Genomic DNA, 19,877 nt, shown 5'->3' on the forward strand with positions numbered 1-19,877 from the left:
AAAATCTCGACTTCGAAAATGCGGCCGATTTTTTGAAAATTTAATGATGGTTACATCATGATTTTTTGCGAAAATCATGAAAAAATGGATGTCCCTTTTTCCGATGTCAGTCGATTGGCAGGACTCTCCCGATCACGCAGAGACATGGCGCGCCCATATCGGTCTATAAATTATCGAGATATAGCCAAAGAAAATATGAAAAAGTCGGCAATTTTTGTCGCAGGTTGAGGATTGTTTTTGTTCAACAACAAAAACCGCTGGAGAAAATTATTTTTTTCTAATTTTTGTTGTAGAGCAATTAACAACAATGACAGACTACAACAAGCCATGTGGCCATGGCCCGATGTGATGACTTCCTGTGATCCCTTATCAAGGATCCAGAATATTTTTCCCAATCAAACATATTAGTATTTATTTATTTATTTTATTGTTCGACAACGGAATCAAAAGAGTCCTCAACTAACTTATTTCTATCTTAAAAATAACAAAAAACAAAGAATTGCCAAATCATACATGAAATAGGAATAAGTCTATAATCAACCGTCTGTTGGCTCCTTTCCCCTGGCAGGAGTCAAATCGCATCCCAGCAGCGCATTGGGATGGTGAAGAGTCCAACAGATGGGCTCATTACTGTCATAGTTGGTTTGGTGCAGATTAACCACAAAGGTTGCATGGGTCGTTAGGCTCCTGGCAGGCGTACTCGAGCCAATCCTTCTAAGGGGTTACAGATAAATATCGGAGCAGCAATGGTCCTTCCATCATAGAGGGAGCAGAGCTGCACGAGGCGAAATCTGGGAACTTTCTGGATTAGATCCCAGGCTCTTCGGCTCTGGCGTTCGGCTTTCGTCACGTCATCATGAGCCAAACGCCGCCGAATCAAAGGATGGGCTAGAGCTTCGAAACAAGTAAGTGAATTAGAATACGATTGTGGAATATATTTTAGAATATATCTTCCTCCACAGAGGACCTATGTACCCTACGCTTAGCCACAAACCGAGTTGTACTCGACTTCCCCCCGCCAAAAGGAGTCCCATCCAAGCATTACCGAGAGGTATTCGAGACAGACCGAGTCCAATCCCAGCCAGACAGAACCCTATCCCAGCTGGACAGAAGCGCACCCCCTGCAAGATCCGTTCCTAACAAGCCATCGTCATCCTTCGACCTGGCCATCGACAACAAGGACTTTGCCTATGGCAACCAAAGGAGACCTACGCGGGCTGGACTCTAGATGATCTCGTTGTTGTTAGGTTTAAGGATATACATATATTAGATAGTCCATATATTTAGATAGTAGATACAAATGTTTTGCACTTGTTTATTTATTTATCCTAGGCTAAGTTATGATGAATAAAACTATTGAAAAATAATCCTTGCTGTATCCTGTTTCGGGGAAACTATTCCGATTAAAAACAGGAGTGGCACACTCAGATCGGTTCGCAAATAGCGCAGAAAACTAAATATTTTTATTGGGGAAAATGTCCTTGGTCCTTGATAAGGACTCCATAAATTCAGGGATACTTTTACGACCACAGGAAGCCGTCCCATGTCCAGATCGGCCAACAAATAGCCGAGAAACTAAGTATTTAGGGTTGGGGTTATTGGAGTCCTTAGCGAAGGATCAAGGACATTTTTCTGATCATGGCAAGCCATGGCTCGCCACGATCGGGCCACAAATAAGGTAGAAAACAAGATGTATATCTCTGGAGAAAATATCCTTGATCCTTGGGCTCTGATAAGGACTCCATCGAATCAGGGACAATCTTGCGATCACAGGGAGTCGTCGCACGCCTAGTTCGGGCCATAAATAACGGAGAAAACAACAATTGTTGTTGTTGTCAATTGTTGTACAACAAATTTTTTTTGTTTTACAACAACAACTTGTAAACCGCGACCGCTCAAATGGCGAAATTCGAGAATTTCAGATCTGGGATACCAGGCGAACAGAAGTCAGCAGCAAGCAACTTTAGCGATTGCAAAAAAAATGTTGTAGGGGTTCAAAAAACGAAAACAGAAAAAAAACGGCGGCTAAAGAAAATGTAAAAATGTGTTGCACACTTTTGGGGGCACACAAAATAAAAACTGATGAACAAAAATTTTAAAAAACTAGCGACCTTCTGTTGATTTCTGTTCGCCTGGTATCCCAGATCTGAAAATCGAAAAACCTCGGTTTTGAGTGCCCCAAAATGGCTAGTGGTTGTTGTTGTTGTAATATCAGAACCCAAGGATCAAGGATATTTTCTCCAGAGATATACATCTTGTTTTCTGCCTTATTTGTGGCCCGATCGTGGCGAGCCATGGCTTGCCATGATCAGAAAAATGTCCTTGATCCTTCGCTAAGGACTCCAATAACCCCAACCCTAAATACTTAGTTTCTCGGCTATTTGTTGGCCGATCTGGACATGGGACGGCTTCCTGTGGTCGTAAAAGTATCCCTGAATTTATGGAGTCCTTATCAAGGACCAAGGACATTTTCCCCAATAAAAATATTTAGTTTTCTGCGCTATTTGCGAACCGATCTGAGTGTGCCACTCCTGTTTTTAATCGGAATAGTTTCCCCGAAACAGGATACAGCAAGGATTATTTTTCAATAGTTTTATTCATCATAACTTAGCCTAGGATAAATAAATAAACAAGTGCAAAACATTTGTATCTACTATCTAAATATATGGACTATCTAATATATGTATATCCTTAAACCTAACAACAACGAGATCATCTAGAGTCCAGCCCGCGTAGGTCTCCTTTGGTTGCCATAGGCAAAGTCCTTGTTGTCGATGGCCAGGTCGAAGGATGACGATGGCTTGTTAGGAACGGATCTTGCAGGGGGTGCGCTTCTGTCCAGCTGGGATAGGGTTCTGTCTGGCTGGGATTGGACTCGGTCTGTCTCGAATACCTCTCGGTAATGCTTGGATGGGACTCCTTTTGGCGGGGGGAAGTCGAGTACAACTCGGTTTGTGGCTAAGCGTAGGGTACATAGGTCCTCTGTGGAGGAAGATATATTCTAAAATATATTCCACAATCGTATTCTAATTCACTTACTTGTTTCGAAGCTCTAGCCCATCCTTTGATTCGGCGGCGTTTGGCTCATGATGACGTGACGAAAGCCGAACGCCAGAGCCGAAGAGCCTGGGATCTAATCCAGAAAGTTCCCAGATTTCGCCTCGTGCAGCTCTGCTCCCTCTATGATGGAAGGACCATTGCTGCTCCGATCTTTATCTGTAACCCAATAGAAGGATTGGCTCGAGTACGCCTGTCAGGAGCCTAACGACCCATGCAACCTTTGTGGTTAATCTGCACCAGACAAACTATGGCAGTAATGAGCCCATCTGTTGGACTCTTCACCAGCACAATGGCTGCTGGGATGCGATTTGACTCCTGCCAGGGGAAAGGAGCCAACAGACGGTTGATTATAGACCTATTCCTATTTCATGTATGATTTGGCAATTCTTTGTTTTTTGTTATTTTTAAGATAGAAATAAGTTAGTTGAGGACTCTTTTGATTCCGTTGTCGAACAATAAAATAAATAAATAAATACTAATATGTTTGATTGGGAAAAATATTCTGGATCCTTGATAAGGGATCACAGGAAGTCATCACATCGGGCCATGGCCACATGGCTTGTTGTAGTCTGTCATTGTTGTTAATTGTTCTACAACAAAAATTAGAAAAAAATAATTTTCTCCAGCGGTTTTTGTTGTTGAACAAAAACAATCCTCAACCTGCGACAAAAATTGCCGACTTTTTCATATTTTCTTTGGCTATATCTCGATAATTTATAGACCGATATGGGCGCGCCATGTCTCTGCGTGATCGGGAGAGTCCTGCCAATCGACTGACATCGGAAAAAGGGACATCCATTTTTTCATGATTTTCGCAAAAAATCATGATGTAACCATCATTAAATTTTCAAAAAATCGGCCTCATATTCGTAGTCGAGATTTTGATGCCGAACGACAGTCTGGACCCTCACGATCCTGGGAGAGTGGGTCCTTCACCGATCTGGCCCGATTTGTCTGAGATATAGCCTTCCGAAGACTTGGATTTGCAAAAAATACTGGTATTTTCTGCACGCTATATCTCGACTATTTACGGACCGATCTGGCCGCGGCATGTCTCTCCGTGATCGGGAGAGTCCTGTCAATCGACTGACATCGGAAAAAGGGACACGGAGCGACAGTCTGGAGTCTCACAATCCTGGGAGAGAGGGTCCTTCACCGATCTGGCCCGATTTGTCTGAGATATAGCCTTCCGAATACTTGGATTTGCATAAAATACTGGTATTTTCTGCACGCTATATCTCTGCTTTATGGAAGCCGATCTGTGCGCGGCATGTCTCTCCGTGATCGGGAGAGTCCTGTCAATCGACTGATATCGGAAAAAGGGACATCCATTTTATCACGATTTTCGCAAAAAATCATGATGTAACCATCATTAAATTTTCAAAAAATCGTCCTCATATTCGTAGTCGAGATTGTGATGCCGAGCGACAGTCTGGAGTCTCACAATCCTGGGTGAGTGGGTCCTTCACCGATCTGGCCCGATTTGTCTGAGATATAGCCTTCCGAATACTTGGATTTGCATAAAATACTGGTATTTTCTGCACGCTATATCTCTGCTTTATGGAAGCCGATCTGTGCGCGGCATGTCTCTCCGTGATCGGGAGAGTCCTGTCAATCGACTGATATCGGAAAAAGGGACATCCATTTTATCACGATTTTCGCAAAAAATCATGATGTAACCATCATTAAATTTTCAAAAAATCGGCCTCATATTCGTAGTCGAGATTTTGATGCCGAACGACAGTCTGGACCCTCACGATCCTGGGAGAGTGGGTCCTTCACCGATCTGGCCCGATTTGTCTGAGATATAGCCTTCCGAATACTTGGATTTGCATAAAATACTGGTATTTTCTGCACGCTATATCTCTGCTTTACGGAAGCCGATCTGTGCGCGGCATGTCTCTCCGTGATCGGGAGAGTCCTGTCAATCGACTGATATCGGAAAAAGGGACATCCATTTTATCACGATTTTCGCAAAAAATCATGATGTAACCATCATTAAATTTTCAAAAAATCGGCCTCATATTCGTAGTCGAGATTTTGATGCCGAACGACAGTCTGGACCCTCACGATCCTGGGAGAGTGGGTCCTTCACCGATCTGGCCCGATTTGTCTGAGATATAGCCTTCCGAAGACTTGGATTTGCAAAAAATACTGGTATTTTCTGCACGCTATATCTCGACTATTTACGGACCGGACACGGAGCGACAGTCTGGAGTCTCACAATCCTGGGAGAGAGGGTCCTTCACCGATCTGTCCCGATTTGTCTGTGATATAACCAATGAAAATTTACAAAATAAATCTGATGTCAAATGGTCAAACACGAGACATTTCTAAGGGGTTCTTGCATCTGTCCCGTTGGTATACGATTCTGTCTGGCTGGGGTAGGACTCAATCTGTCTCGAATACGCTTCGGTAATATTTGGATAGGACTCCGTCAGTTTTTGGCAAAGCGTAGGGTACATAGGTCCTCCGTGAAGGAAGATATATTTTAAAATAGATATATCTCCTCTCCTCTTCCAGTCCTATTCGTACACCTACGAGTATGTACCTCCCATGGGGCGATGTGGCAGCATGACATTGCTTGAGATTAACAGTTTTCATATACGGCTAGAAATGGATGCATGAATGAATACTAACTGACTCGACAAACGTAAATCTACCATTTAAATTAAAAACATTTATTTTCCCACGCTAGAACACACCACGAATAATTGTCCTTGTGAAAAACATATTGTTCTCAAATCTAATCTTGCGTCTCATGTATGAGGATGATGTTAATCTCTATGTCCAGTATACAGTATATTACAATCCGATCTCAATTATTTTCAGTCATAATGTTGTGGCAAATGATTACACTTTAATGTCTCGAGTTCAAATTAATAACATTTCATCGGTCCAGCCCCTTGTTGGCTCCTTGCACCCTATGCGGTGCTCCCTTGGAGAAAATTATCCTGGTTGATGATCTTCGTGTTAAATTAGACCCCAAGCTAAAGTTTTCTGAGCACATTTCCTCAATGGTAAATAGGGCCATAAGCGTGCTTGGGTATTATATAACGAAGACTCTCTATATTTCGCTAGCTCGTCCTATTTTTGAATGCGACTCTTGTGTATGGTTCCATCAATACAAAGTACACCAGGACCGTATCGAATCATTCCAGAAAAACGTTGTGTTTTGCTCTCCGCGGCCTCAACTGGGATACAAGTGTGAAATTTCCATCTTACCCAAATACATTGCTTTTAATAAACTTTCCATAAGAGCATATCAGCGTCCAAATGAATACAAAACGAGGGGGGACGTTGTGAGTGGCAGCTACGGCCGCGGCTCTACAGATTTTCGAAATACGCTTTTAACAGTTCGAAATCACAGGAGTCTGGACACCTGCATCTCCATTTGGTCACAGATCCTGCCTCTTGTTCAAGTTTCTTGTTTTAACTTTTAAGAGAAACTGCCCTTTTAGCGCTGCTTCTTTTTGATGGCCGACTAAAGCCAGTGCAACTATCTGACTTTTTAGTTCTTTTTTATCAATGTTTGGTGTCTATTTTGGTATATTTTCTAAGGCATCCGATATATCGAGTATCAATTCAGATTTCTTGAATTATTTCTTATGCAGCCAGCTCACTAAAGTTGTTTCTTTTAATGATTATTTTTCGGTTTTGCAATGTACATAATACTCATGTCCTGAGATATCATCTATCCGCTTCAAACTGAGTTGATGGTAACATTTTTATATACTATTTTTATTTGCTTTCTGCTGTTTTATCAGTTGATCAGATTATCAGATCATCAGTAGTTTTGTAAGCACATTCTTCACGAGACAAAATCAATAAACTCGTACGGTGATAAGTATATGGGTATCCTTTTTTAACTTGCCAAAAATTCAGTTTAAGTATATTCCAATTCTGATGATATATCCATATAGGCTTAATTTTTGTCTACTCGGACTATTTTCCGTCAGTCAATTGGTTGTCTGATAACATCAACAAAAATAGGTAAGCATGCCCAAGGATTCACATAAGGAAAGAAAAGATTCCGTCAATTCCTCTTTAGTTCCTTCATATTCTTCTTAAGGCTTGCACTTACGCTTGCTCACCTACACTCCATAAAGCTCTAATTTAGGGCCTACTTCTTAATATTCACATTTACAGAAGCAACGAAGCGGTTCTAGCTCCTTAAGTAAGCGTCACTCACGGTAGCCCTTACCTCAGCGCGTGATGGCAATCCATCTACGTCATTAAATATGCCTTTTAAATAGAGATTTATAGAAAGTATTTTGCATTTCTGTTTGGAACAATGGAACGAAATATGCTTGGCATGGACCATATACGAAATTCCTAAAGTAGTTCCATGTAGTGCTTCCACATCCTGTTTGGTTTCTCCAGCGATGATGCCAAGAACTCCCCGCACTCTTCTTAGGCCCAACCCAAGTGAAAGATAGTTATTACAGTTTTCTACCAGGCATTTAATTTTCAATTTCAATTATATCCAGTTTTTTGCGGTACAGGAAACTACACACGAGTGTAACCTCGTTGATACACACATCTGTAGTCTCCTATGCCGAATTTCGCAGGTCCTTTCCGATTCTCAAAGAAACACACACACTCATTTCACATCAAATCAATATTATTGTTTCTTTGCCAATCAGTAAGGACGTATAACGTTTCCAATATATGTACATATATTTCTTATACAGAATAAATATCATTGTTTCTTTGCCAATCAGTAAGGACGTATAACGTTACCATGTCATTCGTTATTCTGTACAAACAAAATATTGTTTTTTTGAATATGTTTGGACGTATAACGGTTCTATATTCAGTTCGTTATACAGAATAAACAAATTTGTCTTGTTGCATTTTTTTCAGTTCAGACGTATAACGGTCTACAGACGCATATTCGTTATACAGAAAAAACATATTATATATTTTTTTTGGATGTGCTCAGACGTATAACGTTTCCATTTTTCACATTTTTTTTTTCGCGGGATTCTCTCGTCGCGTATAACGGTGCTTTTTTGACTTGCTTGTTTTTTTTCTATGGAAATGCTTTTTTTGCTTAACACTTTTTGTATATATTTCTTTCTTTCTTTATTTTTTTTGTTTCTTTCTTTTTTCGAATTTCGTATAACGATGCGGCAAGTCTTTCATTTGGCAATGTTTTTTTTCATTTCCATTTCGAATTTACGGCGCGCTCACGCTTAGCCGTTTTGTTTTTTTTTTTTTTTTTTTTTGTTATACGCAAATTCGAAATTTTCTGTTTCGGAAAACGTTTCAAGACCACGAAACGCTTCGACGCGTTTTCCGAAACCCGAACGATTGTGTGTATGCGATAGTTTATCTGTGTGTTGATCAGTGTGGGGACTGTGATGTGGGTTGCAGGAGTCTTGGGGCAGTGGAAACTAAAAAGGTGGAAGCACACATATTAATGGGAAAACTGGAAACTTGGGCTTAAGTGGGAGCACACAATGGACGGGGGGTTATCAAACAGACAAAACAAACAGAAACCGGTGTCCTCCAGGCAGAACCTGAAAGTTTTACAAATTGTTTGGTTAGCGGACTCTTCTCTGAGATGTGGCAGAGCTTCTTGGCTGTGGCCGGTTGAGGGTGGACGATGTCCGGGTTCGATGGTCCGGAATCCTTTGGCTCTGCTTCCATATCAAATTCAGGCGGGAGAACGGTCCCCCAAAGAAACCCCTCAGCTGCAGGACATTTCGCCTAACAAAGTGACTAGTTAACAAACAGAAATTTTGAAAATCACAAGGCTCAGCTCTAAGCAAGTCACCAATAAAGACTGCATTTTTTGTAAACGGGTTCAGATATTCAGTAGTTTTTTTCAGAGAATTTTGGGGGCAAACGTTTCGCCGGCCACCATCTAAAGTATTGCGTTGCCTCTGCGGTTATGTTCACACGATTTGTCATAAGTCATAAGTAGGTTTCTTCATTATCAGCATAGATTGTGACGGTTGCCTGGGCAAACCAACTGCAGGTCGAACGATTGACCAACAGAGGGTTTTTTGCATTTTGCTCACAATGAGATCTTTTATTAAAGATCGTAGAAAGCTTCAATACATTTTGTATTATTTTTTCTTATGACAAATCGTATAGCGATTCAGCATTAATTTTTTTGCTTTTTATTTTATTTGTTTACTTGGCTTTCACTTTTTTTGTATATTGTTATATATTTTATTGGTTTATTGGCTGATCTGTAATCTTCTATGATGGGGGCCGGCTGGACGGTTGTCCAAGGATCGACTAGATGTTTCTAGACTGTGCTATGATTTAAAAAGTTGGTGATTTTGGTGACTTAACTTGGCTTTTGAACTCTGCTGGAGGCGATCTAAAGGAATGTGTGGCTGATGTTGTCCTGCAGCTGGGCGGAGAGCTCTGAGAGTTTCGAACTCCCTGTGAATCTATGCAGTGGCAGCTTCTTCTGGTCGACAGCAAAAGCCAGCGACTTGACTAGATTAGCAATAATTAGTAGGTAAACCTGAAATATCTATAGTCCCCGCACCCTGGTCCGTTCCCTGTGGCTACCAGGCAGCAGCTCTTTCCGGGCGGAAAGAAATCATCGCTTGAGACCCGAGAGACTTAACTCTGACAATATTTAGATATAGGCCATGGGTGCGGCTTGATGAGGTGAGGTTTGAACGTTACGATGAAACTTGCTAGTTTATACGATTATTCTTGATCACTCTGTGAGGATGTTATGGTTAGAGCACCTGCCTGGGCAGATTTTTGCTCTTGTGCTTTATATTAGAAGCCTATCGCCCCTGGCAGCTATCCCGATCTCTACGTTTCGACAGACCGCCGTCGTGCCTGCGTGCGTGCGTGCATGCGGCGTGTACGTGTGTGGGGAGGTGAGCACGCCCACTGTTATACACATCAGGGATGCGTTAGCTTTCTTGCGGGATGTGGTTGTATTGCGTTACCGCTCTTATTCGGGCTATGCAAACTGCTCTGTGGCCGTCCTGCTCTGCCGCTTTCGATGGAATCGTTTGGCCGGCGCGACACGAGTGGCTATCCTTTTCATTCCCATGACCAGTCATGAAAGAGAGGAGCGTACTCTCTTGGTCCCTCTCACACATGTTGCTATCTCAGTCGCTTTCACGTAGTGCCACACGAGTGCTTGCACCGCTTTGGTAGAAGTATGTGGTTACGCTTCGTCCCGCACGATGTTCGCGTGTATCCCGCGTGGCACCAAGTGAACGCTTTTCATTCTTTATATTCGCCTCTCGCTCGCGTCGGTCAAACTCTTCCACCGCCAGCGGTACTCTTCGATTCTGTGGGCCCTTGCGGGCCCCATCGCGGCCATAGATGCAGTTGCAAGCATTGGTTATGAGGCAGCGCCCACCAGCCGTCACACCGCCGGTGCGCACCACCCACGCCGCTGCAGTCCGACTCCTGCCGCGCCCGCAACTGCGAGTCGCCCGAGGACGCTGCTGTATTGAGCGCCACCAGGGATGGGCGCCAGAGACCCAGGGCCATGGCCTCCTCTGATCGATTAGGGGTTTTCTTGCTTGATTTATCGGTTGATGGAGCAATGGGGTGATGCTAGTGAGTGGGTGATTCTGGCCATGGCCATAGGTGAATATTGCAGCACAAACAACACGAAAGATCTAGGCTGGGGGCCTGGAAAGATCCACTGCCATGGCGTCACAACCCGTCCCGTTGCGTAGGTCTCATTCTGGTACAGTTGCACTAAGCTCACAAAATCCCCACTTAAAAATTTTCACAATCAAAAAAAAACGCACTGGTCCTCAGTCAGTCGAGGTCACTGGAAAAAAAAATGGAAAAAAACGTTTCACTTTTCTGTATTCGTTTCTGGTGTCTGCAAAATTCCTTACAAAGGTTCCCTGGTGTTCTCCGCGTTCGCCATGTCGCTGGCTAGAGCACTTTCAATCGACTGATGCTCGACTCGGTGACGGACTCGGGCTGGTAGCCTCGGTCTCCTAGGCCACGCCATTGTTGGGCCAGGTAGGTGCACATTCGCTTCGGATCCCATCCCCTAAGCCGGTAGTCGGCTTGGGTTCCCAGGGGTTTGTCCGAGGCCTCTTTTCGGCGACCGTCCACCTCTTTTGTGCAGTTGCAGCTGCCTCGGGTCAGGGCCTTTTCTTTGCACTTAGGTAGTTTTCTTCGCCTTCATTTGAGGCCTGGCTCATTCGATTGCCTGAGAATTGGTTTTTTCTCTTCTTTTTTTTTTTTGTAATTTTCGCTGCTGGCAATGCCGTGAAATTGCATCGTGACGTAGCGCTTGCGAGACATATGTCTGTGTAGCTACAAAACTATCCTTTTCTTTGACCTTACAGCCCCCATGGAGCTAATTAACTCGCTCGTTGATTACCCACTTGGATTATTCCCAAAACTGCATTTTTTCGCAGATAATTTAACGCGTTCATAAATTTGTAAGACGCTCTCCTCACTGGCTTCGCCTTTTCTAGGGATGATATGTGGATACATCGATAAATATACTTTGTAATAATATATTTGCAGGTTTATATATTTTTTGTTTGGCGAAAATATCAATTAGGACTTTTACCTGGCATATATTAACGGAACAGCTAGTTTTCTGAATAAAAAAAAAACTCTACACTAATTTTTCACTTGTTTCATTATCCGCGACACGAGAAAGATTCCGTTCACATGAGCGACGATGAGCGAAGAGTCCCCAATATGCACTCAGTGGCGTTGCCAGATGGGGCCGCCCCACTACAATTACAGAACAGAGTGTATTGATGCAAGGTGTCGCACGATGCCTGTCACTGCACAGTGGTATACATTTGTTGTATTTCAACCGATTATAGAACTTTAAATGAAGCCATCTTTATACTCGAAAATCAAAGAAGCAAAGAAAGAAGCGTTTCCGACCCCATAAAGTATATGTCTATATTGTTGATCGTCCACAATAGGGCGAAAATCTATGAAGATGCAAAAGAACTAGATAAAATCATATCTTTCAGCTTGAATCAGCTCGGATGATCACCATATCCAGACTGAAGAGACCAAATACCAGTGGCTACACGGATACGCGGAATGTACATATGCAAACAGCTAGAACATTTGTGATTAGGTGAAACAGGGACAGACGGAGGTAAGAAATATACTGGATACGTTACATGAATCATAACACAAACTGAGTGGCGCGTATCTAAGTGGCGACTGGTTTTGGATAGGTAAGAGAAGCAATAAATAAGTAAATATGACCAGCTGTGCATATTTTAAGCTTTAAATCCAATTCTTTTTAGAGTTTCTGTAAAAATGTTGGCTTTTGAACCACTGTGCATTGCATGGACATGCCTCAGATATTGAGCTAGTAAGTGAGTGGCAAGCAAAAAAAGGCACTCGAATTATGGAAGTACCATAACTTTGGAGCAGCACTCGTCGTGCGACCCCTTTTTGGCGAACGACACTGTGCTGGCTGCAGCCTTCGGCGACCTTCGGTGCCCAGAACTGGACAGCGCCTTCATCCAGGCTGCATCTGGGCTGCAGCACTTCCAGCAGATACACACTTTTCGGGAAGTGACTGTCGATCGTGCGCACTAAACACCTATCATCCCTCATCCAGGCTGCATCCAGGATGCATCCAGGCCCCTGACCTGCAGAACTTCCAGCAGATACACACTTTGCGGGAAGCGAGTGTCGATCGTGCGCACTAAACTAGTTTTCTTCTCTTCCCAGCGAGGTGGCAGCACTGCCTATTAACATTAACATTAACATTAACATTAACAGTAACGTTACAGACGCTCTAACAGTCAGTCCCGGCGAACGTTAAACTTAATTCAAATTTAAAACGTAAATATTTTTATACAAAACAAAATGGGCACAATATGAAGTACAGAATAAAAGCGTACATAACTACAGAAGACTATAAATACAATACAAAAAGTAAAAAGTAAAATAAATACGAGAACGACTAAGACTAAATTCGATTGAGGATTCGCTGAGAATAGCATTGATTAAGTACCAGGCTGATGAGGTGTTCAGGCTTCCGAGAAATCATTCTCGTAGGCATTGTTGCGATAGGACCCATATCCCGGCTCAGAATACATTCCACCCTCTTGTCGCAGTTTGGACTGATCCTTGGACTGCGACGTGATCTCAGACGTTTGGGGCTTGCCTACAGACTTGCCATCGTCCGGGATCTCGCTTTCCTGCGTTTGGTCCTTGTACTGATAGTTGCGGGCCAGCCAAAGGAATAACACCATGTCCACCAGCATGAGGCAGGCGAAGAGGGTAAACTCGCCCGACTGCGAGCTGGCGAGCTTGAACTCCGCGATTAGCACCACGATCATGTTGCCTATAGCCACCGACAGGAGCCAGCAGGCCTGCAGCACGCTCTTCATGCTCTGCGGCGCTTGGGTGAATGAGAACTCCAGCCCTGTCACCGAAAACATTATCTCCGCCGCCGTCATGGCTATAATCTGCGGTAGCTGCCACAGTATGGATACCGCAGTCGGCGGCGGCACCACCTCCAGCAAGTTGTAAGCCTGCGAAAGAAAAATGTACACGAATATAGCAAGGTTCATTCTGATCAATCCCAGATGGATGTGGCTATAAAAACATAGCCCGATTTTCTGGTTGGGGTGTAAACTTCTTCGCGCAAATTTGTCTATACTCACATAGCCAAGCGCTGCATCGCCGTTCACCAACAGGCTGTAGAGTCCCCCGTTCTTGGGCTGAAAGCTGGCGGCCCGCTTCCCATTGATATTCAGTTCGCCAAAACCAACTTTATGCAGCTCGGAGATACTGCGGTTTTCCATAGAGAGCGGTTGGAGCCAGTCGCCCGATCCTTTGAGCATGATGGGTCCCTCGTGCTTTGGCGTGTTGATGAGGGCCCGGAGCAGTGGTGGACTGTTGATGTTGGGAACACTTTTCAGACCGTCATCAAATTCTTGTAGCCCATTGTCGTCCAGGAAGTAGCTGGTAGCCTTGCCCGGGCGCAGATGTATCCGGCCTTGAATCTTGGCGCATTTGCCCGCCGGATCATGGGCCGTGAAGGTGTATTGTGTCGGCTCCTTTACGACCAGCGAAAGATCGGACCACATATGCAAAGGGTCGATGCTTCGGGAGGATGGGTCTTGTGCTGATGTCCTGGGGCTCAGGTTGCTGATGAACTCGTAGCGACAAGGCATCCCATTGTACAGTCGCAAATGGGCATTTTGGGGACTGTTGGGCAATGCGCCACTGGCGGCCTGTTCCATCTTCATTTCAAGGGCAGCGGACATGAAGAAGCCCAGGGCGGCCAGCAGCAGGCCGACAGTGAGCTTCTGGAGTGGCCGCCGCAGGCCGACCTTGGCCAGCAGGGGATAGATAATGTAGTCAAAGAGTGGGATGAAGGCCAGGATGAGCAGGGGATTGACCACTTGCATCTGATCGGGCTTGATCTGGAAGCCCAGTACAAGGCCATCCATGCGCGTGGCCTGGAAAGTCCAGCGGGATCCCTGCTGGTCGAACAGGGCCCAGAATATGGGGAATGGGAGGTAAAGGATGAGGATCCTGGCCAGGCTCTTGGTCTCGTGCACCATCTTGGCTCCCACCGAGTGTCGGGCGTAGTCGAGGAAGCTGGGCATCGGATCGGTCTTGCGGAACTTGCGCCAACCCTTGAATGCATCCATTATGCACTGCGAGACGCCGAAGATCATATTTCCCGTGGGCTCATTAATTTGGTAGCGCTTCTTCCCAGCCACAAAGATCACCACCGAGACGATCATAAGAATAGCAGGAATCCCGAAGGCCAGCGAGAAGCAGTCGTCCTCTCCGAAGCAGTGGACATCCGCTCGCAGGATTGGCGTCACCGTCGTCGAGATCATGGAGCCTGCGTTGATCGCAAAGTAGAAAAGCGAAAAGAACTTGGCCAGCTGCATGGTCTGCTGAGGCAACACGAACTGATCGCCGCCAAAGGCCGACACGCAGGGCTTTATACCGCCCGTACCCATGGCGATCAGTATGAGGCCCAGGATGGTCACAGCTCTGGCGGGTGTCGAAAAAAGGATTCGATTATCTGATCTGCCATCGCTCGAAACACCAGTACTCACTTGGTTGGCATGGCGCTTAGCGGAATGGCGCCAAAGGACACTATCAAGGCGCCAACACTGTACACCATCGAAAGATACAGTATCGTCTTGTACTTGCCCAACCAGCCGTCGGCGAGGAGGGCTCCGATCAGTGGGAAGATGTACACCAGCATGGTGAAGACGTGGAAGAGCACCGTCGAGGTTTCCTCGTTGTAGCCCAGCTTGTTGGTGAGGTACAGCACCAGAATGGCTGCAGGCAGATAGACAATGATTTCGGTCAGAAGGATGTGTAGGACGTATCCTACTCGTACTAATAGATGGTACTCACTGCGCATGCCATAGTAGTTGAAGCGTTCGCAGAACTCATTGCTAATGATGAAGCCCACCGACTTGGGATACGCTACCAGTTCCTAAGGGAATTACAAAATCCGTTAACAACAGCAGCAACAGCAATAATCTCAATCTAATTACGAGTCACATTTTCTTTATCAGATCAGCCCTATCTCTGCAGAACCTTTTCTTATCGATAAGAAAGTTTCGCCTCACTCGGTGACTGGGCTATTTCTGATCAAAATACTCACACACACACACACACAAGTATACCATCGGATAGTATACCCTGGTCAAGTAGAAACAGTTATTGAACAGATTTTCTAGTTCTTGCTGAATGCTATTTGATATGAGTGTTTCGGCCTCTACCTCTATTGTTTCTTGTTGTCACAGCCCTTGAAACTTTCTAACCATTTATTGGAAATTTACAGCTTACAGCTTGGAGTTTTTACAAAGGCCAGGTCATGCGAGCATTGGTTGATCTTTAGGTGGGGTTCGCAGTGAAAGCCTCACAATTAATTCACTTAATAATGCACAAAATCACTTTGAAACTTAAAAACTAATTGAAAGTTGAGGAGTATTGATGGATCTGCTGTTACCACACACCCATAATATCCATTAGCCCTGCGTTGGGGCCCATTTCTGCTAGGGTATTGCAGTGTCGGCCAGGTGTGGATCCCTTGACAGGCGTGTCTCTTTTGATGGCTTTTCTATGTTTATTCTCATGGTAATACGGCGTTAAGTTGTCTCTCGTTTTCGCTAGCCATTTCGGTTTCGTTTGGCTTTCGATTCTGTTTTGGTTTTCGTTTGCCGCGTCTCTTGGCCAAGGTGAGCAACGGTGTGAAAACGGGTTATTTGTTTGGCCCATGGGGCTGTTGTTGGCTGTTGGTCCATTGATGGACGGATTAAGAATTCTGCTCACACCACGGCCTAGGCAAAACAGACAGTCCTCACTTGCTCTCTCTCTCTCTCTCTCTCTATCTCTCTCTCTCTCTTTCTCTAGGGGGGGGAGGGGTATCCCTCTGTAGCTAACTCACCTTTGCTGATTTGCATTTCTCTATGCCAACTGCATGGGTGATGAATGCCATAACAATCTTTATATAACGATCGCCAGTCAGAGTCGGAGATGCGTCTGAGGATTCCGTCTAGCGACTGACTGTTGGATGAGCCAATGTTGGTCGTGTGCCGGGGATAGCGTTTGGAATCGAACTAAGAATGAGCTGATGCTGGCCTCGAGCTTTAAAGTTCGATTTGCCGGGCGCCTCCTCTCTGCCCGCTCCACTCTCTGCTCAGAGGCAGCAACAGTTGTTAGGCTGAGTTGTTGAGTTGAGCAAATAAATTAACAAACAATAAAAAAAAGAAGCTGCTGGGCGGAGCTGGGCTGAGGCTGGGGCTGAGGCTGGGCAGATGATGGTGACATCAAAGCTCCAGCGGATTACAATGTAATGAGCAGAAGCTTATCGACACTTCAAGCGATTGTCTGGGGTTTGCTTAAACCAGCAACACTCCAGGGGCGATGGCCCTAGGGGCTGGTGGCAAATGCATTGGCCCACGCGACGCAACTAAGTGGGTCAGCATCGTTGATACCCTCTACTGTACAGGTATGATCGTTCTTAGAATGGCGAGTCATTGTACATATAAGACTGACATATGAATGGGTTGGTTGGAAGAATCACAACCTAGCACCCAGGGACTGCAACTAAGAGGATTTGAAAACTCGTAGTTAGGTTTGGGGTATTTCGGCGTCGAAGCCGCTGAAGAAAACCCATCTCCTCGATTCTTGTTTTGATTTTCGGACTAGGCGATTGATTCAATCAATTTGCGGGCAATAAAAGGATCCCGATTCGGTTGACACACATTTTGAAGAACGTCCGCGGCCATTCAAGGTCGACTGCGGTCGCTGTTGCTCGGTTGCTCGACAACCTTGGAAGCAAAATCAGAAACAGAAGCAGAAGCAGTGGGAAAGTCAAAGTCAATGGAACCACTTTGTAAGCAATCTGCTGCTTATTCTATATATAAAGTACTGGTAAATTGCATTACCATTACATACTTACACATGTACATACATATTTACGCGTGTTCAACTACATAAAAACGTGTATATAGCGTACTTTCTCAATTGACTATTGAAAGTGATAATCAGTGCATACATATGTACATACTTATGTAGATGGCACTACCCTCCCCCATTTCTCTTGCTCTGTGTATTTTCTCTCTCTCTCTCTCTCTCTCTCTGCCTGCCCTTGGAGTGATTTCTTTTTATACCCTTCTAGAAGGTATTATTTAGTAAATTTGAGCGACCACAAAAGACTTTGTGTAAGAATATTTTGTATGTATTATCTAACCAAACTTAAGGAATTCCAGCGTTATATACATATGTACAAGTACATATGTATGTATTCAAATATCTATGTTATGCATTCGGAGAATCAAAATATCTTATCGGTAAAAATAGTTTTGAATTGTTAACAACACCTGTCCTTCCTTGTCCTGTTTTCTATTTTCCCTCTTCCATGACTCGAATATCTTACGTTCCTTCTTCTGCTCTCTTCCACCGAGCTGGTTCGACTTTTCTGCATTCCCGTCATTCGCTCTGCCACTTTCTTGACTCAATTTTCCTGCATTCCCTGATAACCGTAACGGTACTCCACTCCACTCACCCCACTTTCATCCAGTTTCTTTTGCTCAGTCTGAGCTTTTGCCTTCTCCTTGGCTGTTTTATCGTTGCCGCCTTCCTCTGCTCTTACTTCACAAGTATTGTTGTTCTCCATTACAAAAAAGGGCCTGTGCACATTACGGTACTCACAGAAACGAACACAGAAGCAGTAGCACAGTCTTTTGGAATTTTATCAAAAGTCCAAAAATTCACGCACGTTCAATGATTATTTTGGACAACAATTAACAACCGGCGACACAGGTGCAATTAAGACGAGTTGGGTTGGTCGATAGTGACAAGACGATCACACAGCGAGCGGGAGAGCAGAGGCGGGGGTCGGGCCACGTTGATGCCTGCCGTAAATGAGCAGCACACAATTGCCAAACGATAAATGATGCTCTGCCCCCGTGCAAGCTGCGCTTTTAAAGCGCAGAAAGACAACGGTGGAGAGGAAACAGCGGACAGTGGACAGCAGCAGCGCAGTCAGCAGCCAAAAAAAAGACGAACAAGAACAAAAATCAAACTAAATTTTTAGATAAACAGCTTGCACGGGGAGAGAGAGAGCAGCAGAGCTGACTCAATTAACGGAGATCGGCAACGAAGCTTTGACACTGGCTTTGCTCTCGTAGCAGATCGCGCTCTCTCTCTCTCTCTCTCTCTCTATCTCTCTTGCTCTTAGAGCTTAGTGCAGCTGCGACGCAGCGCTGCAGCTGGCGTCAAGCTTCATTTGCACATCAGTCGCTAGCGACCCATTACACCCCCAGAGAGCTTTTGCAGTCAAGTTCAATGCTGATCAACAAAGATGTACCCTTGATTCTTATTCTGTCTCTTTCTGCATCTGAATCTGCCGGAGCCCTGCGTGGGTGCAGCTATGACTCTCTTGCCTCAGGCAATATAGCGCTAAGTGTATTCCCCGAAGTAATCTATCTTGCCTGGAACCCCCCCTATAACATATACTATCTAAGGATCCCAGGGGTGTTAGAGGGCTGCTATCTTAGTTTGGTTTTCTTTACGGCTTTGAGTAACTTTGAGTGGGACTTTCCCAGGCAGCTATAAATCTACCCCGGTCGTAAAGATTTACGATGCGCATTAGTTATTGTTTCAAGATTGCTGTTTTTCGCGTGAATCGAATCTCATCGTTCCGAGCTGGGTAGGGAATCGGATAGTTCGGCTTCGACTCAACTGAGCCCAGAAAACTTCATCAGTAACGCTATATATGTAGAAAGAGTCGATTCGAATCGATTCTAGTGCAGTTAAGGGGATAACGCGAGCTCCCCAGAACCACACACTCACCTCAATCGGGAGAGGTTTCTTGAGGTTGTCCATTGTACCTGTTGCATGGGGCATATGGGGCAAATGACGGCTCGGCCTGAGCACTGCAAGAATGGAAAAGATTCTAGAATTGGGGAGGGTTTTAGTTGGAAGACTCACCCTTGCTGTCAGAGTCGTTTAGCATCAACTCCAGATTGGAAGTCTGAAAGGTGTACGCCGAGGACCGAGACCGAGACCGAGATCGAGACGGGGACCGGGTCAAGGACCGGGACGAAGAGGTAGACGTCTGTCGTTTGTAAGTCCCCTTCTTCATAGTGACAATTTGATTTCCGATATTTCTGACAGCAGACACACGGCCTCTCACAATCAGAGACATAAGAGTAGTTCAAATTCAATTCATTGAGCAAACAGTTGATATCAGCTTCGATATCGATCTATGTATGACGGGGTCGAGCAGTGCCTGCAACTCCTCCACTTGAGACATCGATCGCCCTTAGCGGTCGAGTAAAGCCATCGACTGCCCCAGTGCGAGTATCTGAACCAGGGAC

At 44.8% G+C, this 19,877-nt stretch overlaps 2 protein-coding genes and 1 long non-coding RNA gene across 4 annotated transcripts; all 3 read right to left on the reverse strand.

Moving 5' to 3' along the window:
• Positions 1 to 8,126: 8,126 nt before the first annotated feature.
• Positions 8,127 to 11,668, reverse strand: LOC113566687. 2 transcript variants are annotated; one of them, XR_003409200.1, is made up of 3 exons: positions 11,597 to 11,668; positions 10,905 to 11,494; positions 8,127 to 10,834 (listed from the first exon to the last, which is right to left on the reverse strand). It is a non-coding gene; the product is annotated as an uncharacterized LOC113566687 (long non-coding RNA). The 2 variants fall into 2 exon arrangements; XR_003409201.1 differs by having other exon boundaries at positions 10,905 to 11,489; positions 11,597 to 11,615.
• Positions 11,669 to 12,835: 1,167 nt separating this feature from the next.
• Positions 12,836 to 18,427, reverse strand: LOC6599915 (peptide transporter family 1). The gene is made up of 5 exons (XM_026993417.1): positions 18,062 to 18,427; positions 15,400 to 15,481; positions 15,093 to 15,321; positions 13,677 to 15,027; positions 12,836 to 13,544 (listed from the first exon to the last, which is right to left on the reverse strand). Exons 1-5 carry the CDS (start codon positions 18,170 to 18,172, stop codon positions 13,038 to 13,040), a joined length of 2,280 nt encoding a protein of 759 aa, XP_026849218.1. The 5' UTR covers positions 18,173 to 18,427; the 3' UTR covers positions 12,836 to 13,037.
• A 731-nt stretch (positions 18,428 to 19,158) lies between these two features.
• Positions 19,159 to 19,673, reverse strand: LOC113566691. The gene is made up of 2 exons (XM_026993431.1): positions 19,489 to 19,673; positions 19,159 to 19,433 (listed from the first exon to the last, which is right to left on the reverse strand). The coding sequence occupies exons 1-2, from the start codon at positions 19,640 to 19,642 to the stop codon at positions 19,159 to 19,161; spliced, it is 429 nt and encodes a 142-aa protein (XP_026849232.1). The 5' UTR covers positions 19,643 to 19,673.
• Positions 19,674 to 19,877: the final 204 nt, after the last annotated feature.

Source organism: Drosophila persimilis, unplaced genomic scaffold (assembly GCF_003286085.1).
Source record: "Drosophila persimilis strain 14011-0111.01,24,50 unplaced genomic scaffold, DperRS2 tig00000829-arrow-arrow-pilon, whole genome shotgun sequence".
Taxonomy (NCBI): Eukaryota; Metazoa; Arthropoda; class Insecta; order Diptera; family Drosophilidae; genus Drosophila; species Drosophila persimilis.